An 8820-nucleotide genomic window follows, 5' to 3' on the forward strand; every position below is an offset into this window, starting at 1 on the left:
GTTGGGATAATTTAGAGAAGAGATACTTGTTGTCTGATACCAGGTAATGGCAGAAAGAATAGAGCTCAGTGAACAGATTAAAAAAAAACATTACTGTGGTAGAATGAGGACATTTGGTGACTGACTGATGGATATAGGGAGGAAGAGAGAAAAGAAGGAATCCAAAATGACAGCTAGGATTCTGACTTAGACATCAGGATAATGGTGATGCTGGTCACTGGGACTGGAATGTAGGAGAAGGAGGAATCGGTTTGGAAAGAAGAGGAGGGATCCATTTTGGACATTTGGGGTTTTGAGATGTCTACAGAGCACCCAAATAGCAAGGTCCGGTAGATGACTCTGTATACGGGTAGAACTTCAGCCAGGTGGCAACTGTCTCAGGGGTGAGAGCAAATGCAGTGTGGGGTGGGCACTGGGTGGGAGAAACCGAACACTGCTGCCAGGAGCGGGAGTGAGCCTGTGTAGGCAGCTTGAGAAGAAGATGAAGCGCAGGGGAAGTTTTTATTAGGTTGTGGTGAAACTGGCATTTTTGAAGCCAAGGGAAAGCAACCAGTTCGGGGTAGAGAGACTGGACATGCCCCAGAAGGGTGGTTGAGGGGGCAAGTTCCTGATGGGCTTACGAGGAAAGAGGTGGCCATGAAAATCACTTACCGTTTCACCATGGAAAAAACCCTGAAATCATTTATGTAGCCGTCCATTCGCGGATTCAGTAATTATTTATCTAGTACCTTCTACATGCCAGGCATTGTCCTGATGCTGGGAATGAGAGAACCCCGCCCCCCGCCCCGCCACACACACCCCCTATCTTATGTAAGTTCAATAGCTTAAAACAAAACCCACACCAAATACAAACAAAAACCTGCCCCCTGCCAGGCCAGGGCTGCGGAAGGCAAGGTCTTGACAGAAATGTGAGTGATGCATGGTGAGAGCCTCTCAGCAGGGATCTTGCTCGTTCCCACAGGCAACATATAAGGTGGCAGCTGGGCCCAGGAACCTGGAATTTAAATAACGCCTTGGTGTGAGAGGAAATTTTTATTCATGTATTTATTTATTTAGAATTTTTAAAAAATATTTTATTTATTTATTTAACAGAGAGAGAGCACAAGCAGGGGAAGCAGGAGAGGGAGAAGCGGGCTCCCCACTGAGCAGGGAGCCTGATGCAGGGCTTGAGCCCAGGATGCTGGGATCACGACCTGAGCTGAAGGCAGATGCTTAACGATTGAGCCGAGAGGAAATTTTTATTTCAACAACAAATTTTAACTCTAAATAATTAGAGGAATCTCTTTCAGGCGTGCTGTGCTTGATGAACTCAGAGACTCAGTAAAGACAAATGACCACAGGCAAAGGACAATGGCAAATTATCTTCAACATCAATGAACTTGGTATCTGAACCTTTCAGTCCTCGGAAAAGCAAATCTCTGGTTCTTCTCTTTAATCCCTGACTCAACTCATTCCACTTAATTACTGCCTAAAAGGGCTAAACCTATCAAGTCAGGCTTACCTCGAACCCCATTAGAGTTGTTAGCGGTCATTAACTACTACCGTTCTTTGAAAGGGAGAGAGGAAAGCAGAGGGAGGGCGTCTTGCGCTCCATTCTGAAATGTTACCCAGGGGACAGCCAGGAAAGGACTCAGGCTGTAGGATCCAGGACTAGAGCACGCATTAGGCAGAGTAGGTTCCTTTCAGTGTCAGAACTAGGGAGGAGAAACGTTAAATTTATGTGCGGCGATTCACAGGAAGTTTGAAAAGAAATGGCCTTGGAAGTCAGAGAGTGAAAGCTTCTTTTTTGACAAGATGACAAAACGACCCATCGCAAGGCCGGTAGGTAGATGCTTCGTTTAGAACTCAGGTGTCCCGAAACCCCACCAAGCATTTTTTCCATTATGCCATGTTACCATATTCTATACCGAGTTCAGTTTTCAAATAAATGATTTTCACAGTGAAAATTGATTTATTGGCGTGGGGGGGGGGGGGAGGACGGCTTTTATGGAAAGTTTCCCATGCGGAATGATTAAATAAGAGCTTGCGGCAAAGAAGTTTCCAACATCTGACTGCAGATCTCCATCTAAGACAGACCACCAAATAAAAAGTTCTCAAGTAAAGAGCCGTCTTTGTCATTGACACTGTGGATTTTTCAGATTTCTTTCTTTCTCCCCGACACCTGCTTTTAATCTGACCATTTCATTTTTACCCTCTAACCATTTCATTCCTGAACGTAAGCCAAACTCCAGAAAGAAGTTTGGCAATGAGAATAAAATCAAAATTATGATTTAAATGGAGACTTGGGGTTTTCTGTGGATAATTACACATGTCCCATCTTACCAAAGAAAAAATGAATTTCATTTAAAATACAAAGTAATTCTCTCTGTAAGTGTGGGATGGAAGAGATCAGTCCTGGGTATTGGGAGTATATTCGTCCCTCAGAAAAATCTTGCCTACAGAATGCATAAGGCTAGGATGAAATATATTAGGAGCATATTAAATTTTATTCGAACACGGATGAGAAGAAAAAAAAGCGAAGGAAAGAAAAATGAAGCAGGGTGAAAAATAAGGTGATTGAGAGAAAGAGAAAAGAGACAAGACAGAGAAACTTGTTAATTACAGGACTTTCTGAACAAGATATTTTTTTCCTTTCACAAGATAGAAGCTATTGAATAATTCATGCCAAGCGTGGAGAGGCTGCCTTTTCCCTGGGTGATGTATAACTGAGCACGAGAGAGCTTCATGTGGGTTCACCACATCAGCCACCACTCTTGCTTCTGAGCACAGGGTGCTCTCCTCGTGAGCTCAGCTTCTGCTTTTGCAGCCAAGCATCCCTGCTTCTGCTCCCTGCCTGCCCACCCTTCTGGGCTTGCAGCCTGCCACTTTACTTTCCCCAGCCCTGCTGCCAGCTGAGAAGCCTCCCCGCAGCTGCTGATTTCTGCCTAGGACCATGTGTGTGGACGCTGCTTGGGAGAAGCGATCACTTGCTCCTGGCACTGATCCCAGCTGAGTTTCTCCTGTTGATTTTGGGACCACAGATGCTGCTGTGAGGAGGTATTTCCTGGCATCCCTGCCTCTGCTACTGTCAGCTAAGGACCAGCCCAAAAGTAAGGTATCCCCCAATCTCTCTCCCCTGGCATTTTCCCCAACTGGGATATCTCTGCTTTCTCCTGGAAACTAGGGGCTCCATCCGGCAATATTCCCAACTGCGTGTGCGTGTGCGTGTGTGTGTGTGTGTGTGTGTGTGTTTGGGGGGAGTAGAGAAGACTCTTGGTATTGCTCTGTCCCAAGGCTTGGGCTTCCCTGGTGCCTGGTGAATGCAAAGAGGCCTTTCCCCTGGCACTGGAGACATTTCTGAGGCAGGCACCTGTCATCTGCCACCCCCGTCCTCCTCGAGCTCCCTTTCTCCCCCTCCCCCAGCCCATTATTCTGCTTCAGCCTTTTGTGTCGGTGGCAGAGGGCTGAAGGGATGTCTCTGCCCTCCCGGCAGGCGGGTGTCAGCATGGGCCACGCTGTGAGAAGCTGATGCTAGCAAGCGAGGTGTGAAGAGTTGGCCAGAATGACCAACTCCTCCTCCACGTCCACCTCCTCCACCACCGGGGGATCGCTACTGCTGCTCTGCGAGGAAGAGGAGTCGTGGGCGGGCCGGCGCATCCCGGTGTCCCTTCTGTACTCGGGCCTGGCCATTGGGGGCACGCTGGCCAACGGCATGGTCATCTATCTCGTGTCGTCCTTCCGAAAGCTGCAGACCACCAGCAACGCCTTCATCGTGAACGGCTGCGCCGCGGACCTCAGCGTCTGCGCCCTCTGGATGCCGCAGGAGGCGGTGCTCGGGCTCCTGCCCACCGGCTCGGCGGAGCCCCCGGCCGACTGGGACGGCGCCGGCGGCAGCTACCGCCTGCTGCGGGGCGGGCTGCTAGGCCTTGGGCTCACCGTGTCCCTCTTGTCCCACTGCCTGGTGGCCCTGAACCGCTACCTGCTCATCACCCGGGCGCCTGCCACCTACCAGGCGCTGTACCAGCGGCGCCACACGGCGGGCATGCTGGCGCTCTCCTGGGCGCTCGCCCTGGGCCTCGTGCTGCTGCTCCCGCCCTGGGCGCCGCGGCCCGGCACCGCGCCCCCGCGCGTCCACTACCCGGCGCTGCTGGCAGCCGCGGCGCTGCTGGCGCAGACGGCGCTGCTGCTGCACTGCTACCTGGGCATCGTGCGCCGCGTGCGCGTCAGCGTCAAGCGGGTCAGCGTCCTCAACTTCCACCTGCTGCACCAGCTCCCCGGCTGCGCCGCCGCCGCCGCCGCCTTCCCGGCCGCCCCGCACGCGCCGGGCCCGGGGGGTGCGGCGCACCCGGCGCAGGCCCAGCCCCTGCCGCCCGCGCTGCACCCGCGCCGGGCGCAGCGGCGTCTCAGTGGCCTGTCGGTGCTGCTGCTCTGCTGCGTCTTCCTGCTGGCCACGCAGCCGCTCGTGTGGGTGAGCCTGGCCAGCGGCTTCTCGCTGCCCGTGCCCTGGGGCGTGCAGGCGGCCAGCTGGCTCCTGTGCTGCGCCCTGTCCGCGCTCAACCCGCTGCTCTACACGTGGAGGAACGAGGAGTTCCGGCGCTCCGTGCGCTCCGTCCTGCCCGGCGTCGGCGACGCGGCGGCCGCTGCTGTGGCCGCCACGGCTGTGCCCGCGGTGTCCCAGGCGCAGCTGGGCACCCGCGCCGCCGGCCAGCACTGGTGACCCGGCCAGGGCCCGAGGGAAGCAGGCATCCCGGCTTCCCACGTCCTTGGTCAGCATCTCCTCCTGCCCTTGTAAAGTACCCCCTGTCTGAACGAAGACTGCTGCAGGCCGAGCCCGATAAATCGGGGCGAAGATTTCGCCTGCGACCCCAGTGGGATGCCTGTGAACCAAGGTCTCTCCCTAAATGGGGTCCCCGAAGTCATTTTGAACAGCCACCTGGTTTCAGCCTTTGTTTCTGTGTTTTAGAGAAATCCTAAAGTCAAAACACCGGAAACTTCAAGAACTTGCTACTCTGACATTTTAAAAGAACAGGTTAATTTATTTCAGCACTGTTTTGGAAAAGAGCTTTGATAACGTATTACGGTTCCCACCTTCATCGTCTTACATATAATATAGATGAAGCGCCTCGAGTGTGCATAAGCCAAAGGAAATAATATTGATGAAGGAAATAAGATTTAAGAAGTATTTTAGGAAGTAACTTATCTTTGATGATGCTTCTCTTATGATTTAGCCTTTGTATTAACCTGAAGAATGAAGCCACAGATGTGCACACCAGTGTGAGTTGCCATTAAGACCTCAAGCCCTTTATTCTTAAAAGGGTTTTTATAAAGTCAAATCATTGCCGAATGAGATAGAATCCTAGCCAGTGAGAAAAGAGGAAACAGATTTCTTACTTTACACCTGTTTTTGCACTTCTAAGACTGAACATCGGCCTTAGGTGTTAAAGTGAAAATTTCCCATTGTGCTGATTGATGGTCTGAGCCAGCAATGGAATTTTGAAAACAAATAAGGGGGTTATCTATTTTAGGTACCAGTTTCATGTTTTCTATAGCATGCACACTTGTTGCTACCTTCATTTCGTAATCAGTTTACTTGCCTTATGAGTGTGATTGCAGCTTTGAACATTCTGTACTATAATGGTTGCTAAGGAGAATAAGTCCTTCTGTTTTCTCTTTAACATTTAAAATATCTCAATGCACATGATATAATTAAACACTAATAATACCATAACTGCATAGCTAACCTTAGCTGCTATTGCATGCTCCTAGATGCTAGAACTTACTGGGCATGTGGTATATACTAAAGCAATACCCATTAGACAAGGACATGTTACTTCTTCCAGACACCAGAAGAAGTGGCCTTCAATTATTTGAAAAGAGACACGGAGATACCCTGGCTACCTACGGTTCTTGTCTTGACCCAATTCATGAGAAACTCCCAGCTGGGACTTTACCTTGCAAAAGGAACCACAGTCAAGATGGATCAATAATAATGGGTTTTGGCTCTGCAAAGCAGCCTGTGCTCTTTTAGGGTTTAGACAAGCCACACATTAGAAAGCAACACTGTTTTTTGTGTTCGTATATATAATACCATGACACTCGACATTAATATTGTGTCTGTTGAAGGAGGTGTAATAAACTCAGTTATATATAGCAAACAGTTCAAATGGGAATCTGTTTTAAAATGTATGATTTGAGGCTTGTCTTTGGTTTACTAAATTTATTTAGAAATAGCTGAAATGCAAAATCATGTGAAATCACTTTATAAAATTAAAAAGGGAAAGAAGTAATTTAAGATAACCATCTATTAGCATTATGACTGCTAACTACATCAAATCTGGGGCCAAACAACCTCAATTACCTGTGTAGTTCAGAGCACGAACAGCTTGCTCTGCTGCACTCTTGCACATCCTAAGTTAGGATAGTGGGAACCTGCGTGCATTTGAGTAATTATGGGAGTTGCAGGAAACTAAGACATGTTTGTAGTAAAGCAAAACAAATGTGTTCATTACCAATAATAGATCAGCAGGCATTTTATTAATCTCTCCCCTTCGTGCATGTACCATTTCTCTCTCACTAAGGTTTCGTCTATTCCCGTTTTCCTTGAGTCAAATATTTAATTATGATTCAAATGTTTAATTAAAGTTCAGACAACGATTTCTCTGAGTTTTTTTCCTTCTGTCTCTGGTCTTCTTGCATATCCCCTTGAGAACACTCTAACAGAGGACACTGTATTCCAAAGCACTAGCGAGGAGAGCCACTTCTTTGTTCTGGCTCTATTTAATTTTATTTTTTGTTTCTCAAGTTATTTCTACCTTATATAATTAAATAGGGTTTTATGCCAGCATTAAAAAGAAATAGGTATGATTTCCTCTCTGTAAACATAATTGAATTAGGAAATAGGTTGCAACACCACCAGAGAGCTGAAGATTTTCCTTTAGGGGGGCGGGGCTGGGGGGACACTTTTCTAAATCTCTATCAAAGAGGTCTTCTTTTAATCAGGCCTTTATTTTTGTTTCTCACTGTGGAGGCTGCAAATGATTTCTCCCACTGATCCCCAAAGCATTTGCCACATATATAAACTTAGCTTTTCAAGTACCTGGTATCTTCCAGTGTTTCTCGTTGACACTGAGAACCATCTTATGCTGGCTCAGTGCCATTTGGGAGACCTACTTTAGGTTATATTTACTGGTAATTAACTCCACAGGACTGATTCACTTTTAATTTCGAAGTAGCAATGATGTGTCTAAAAATGCCTTACTAGGGCGATAGCTGGTGTGTTGGAGTTACTGCTTTTACAAATTAAGTTAATGGAGATTGTGTTCTTATTTAAATGAAACCACATATTATCCACTCAGGAATAAAATATCCTAATTGCTGTTGTGGGCTGCCCTACTTTGCTTTTTCTACTTTTTTTTTTCTTTAGGTGTATGCCTGGTAAGACATATAGCACCCTCAGTCCACCCCCACACTCCCACCCCCCTTGCACTTCAGCGGCTAAATTCTAGGATGTAATAGGTATTCCTCATAACACTTCTCTCCTTCCAAAATGAAGTATTTTTTCATAAACAACCATTCTGTCATACAAAGACATCCACGGGTGGTTTTTGTTTTAAACACCATAAGGCTTTAACTCTCTGATAGAGAAAGCCCTTGAAAAGATCTGCTCAGCAAGAGAAGGTTCATCTGCTTTGGCCCCGTGGTTCAATGCATCCTCGTTCTTCTGATGACAATCCTATCTGTCAACTTCATTGTTTCTTGTGTAAACTTCACTCCATTCCCCCAGGCACTCCCACAATGCTCATCCCGCTCTTTAGCAGTCCCAGGAGCTGACTTTTTAACAAAAGACATCAGTCTACATTTAAATTCAAGAACACTGAGAAAAATTGTAGATGGCGCTTACTTTCAGAGGCCTGCTTTTCACGTGTGTGGGTTATGGGGCGAGAATGGAAATCCGGATGGGGGTTCCTGGTCTGTAGGAACAAGAGGGGGGGACCCTTTCTTTCTTCCTCTACTCTCCCCTTTAGAACTTTCAGGGGCCTCACACGAATGTGAGCCACCTCAGCCCACAGAGCTTAGACCTGCATCCACCTCTCAACAACCACCTGCCCACGTCCAGGATTTCGTGGTGCGCGTAGGGGGTAGAGCATGTCCTAGAGGCGGCCTCAAGACGTTTAGGCAGGAAATTCCTGGGTTCCAGGTACCATACCAGGGCTTGTGAAGAGGCCCAGGCTCCAGGTGGGGACCTTTCCTTGGGACTCCTTCCCCTGTGGGAAGGCGAGTGGCCAGAGGAGGGTGGGAGCGGGCCCTTGAGAGCGAGCATGAGACCCAGGTTGGGACCCATGTATCTCAAGTCTAAAGTGGATACTGCTTTCACAGAGGTCCTCCTCAGGTAGCCTTTCCTAGCTCCTCCCACCTGCAGGAATGCCTTCACCAGGTGCTCCCAGGTACTGAATCCTATCAGGCCTAATATGGTAGGTAAGCAGGTTGTTGAGGAGGGAGTGGGAAGGGTGGATGTGTATGTGGGACGGATTACACAGTTGCCTTGACGTGTATCTTTGCAAATTTTCACAATGAAAGTTGAAAAAAGAAAGAAAGATGAAAAGAAGGAAGTGAAAAAGTAAAGAAAGAAAAGTAACTCATGTGCCTAAGGCCGTGTAGCGATTAAATAGAAAAACTGGGGTTTAAGCCTTTTGTCTGACTCCAGAGCGTGGGAAGTCACCACTGTGCTATAGGATAAAATGAGAAGTTTTTAGTCAGCTGTGAAATTTCCTCCCTGGTGTGACTATTCCCTAATTTCCCCACTCTCTTTCTCTCCTACTTGCATCCTTCACTGTAGCCTAG

The 8820-nt window shown here is 48.0% G+C and overlaps 1 protein-coding gene across 1 annotated transcript; it reads left to right on the forward strand.

Moving 5' to 3' along the window:
* Window positions 1–2751: 2751 nt before the first annotated feature.
* GPR88 (G protein-coupled receptor 88) lies at window positions 2752–6633 on the forward strand. Its single transcript, XM_045801663.2, has 2 exons — window positions 2752–3089; window positions 3473–6633. Exon 2 carries the CDS (start codon window positions 3542–3544, stop codon window positions 4694–4696), a length of 1155 nt encoding a protein of 384 aa, XP_045657619.1. The 5' UTR covers window positions 2752–3089; window positions 3473–3541; the 3' UTR covers window positions 4697–6633.
* Window positions 6634–8820: the final 2187 nt, after the last annotated feature.

This window comes from Ursus americanus, chromosome 12 (assembly GCF_024610735.1).
Source record: "Ursus americanus isolate L20-20 chromosome 12, mUrsAme1.1.p, whole genome shotgun sequence".
Lineage (NCBI taxonomy): Eukaryota > Metazoa > Chordata > Mammalia > Carnivora > Ursidae > Ursus > Ursus americanus.

Coding starts and splice junctions, on each gene's coding strand:
- GPR88 (XM_045801663.2), top strand. CDS start 3,542: ATGACCAACTCCTCCTCCACGTCCACCTCCTCCACCACCGGGGGATCG.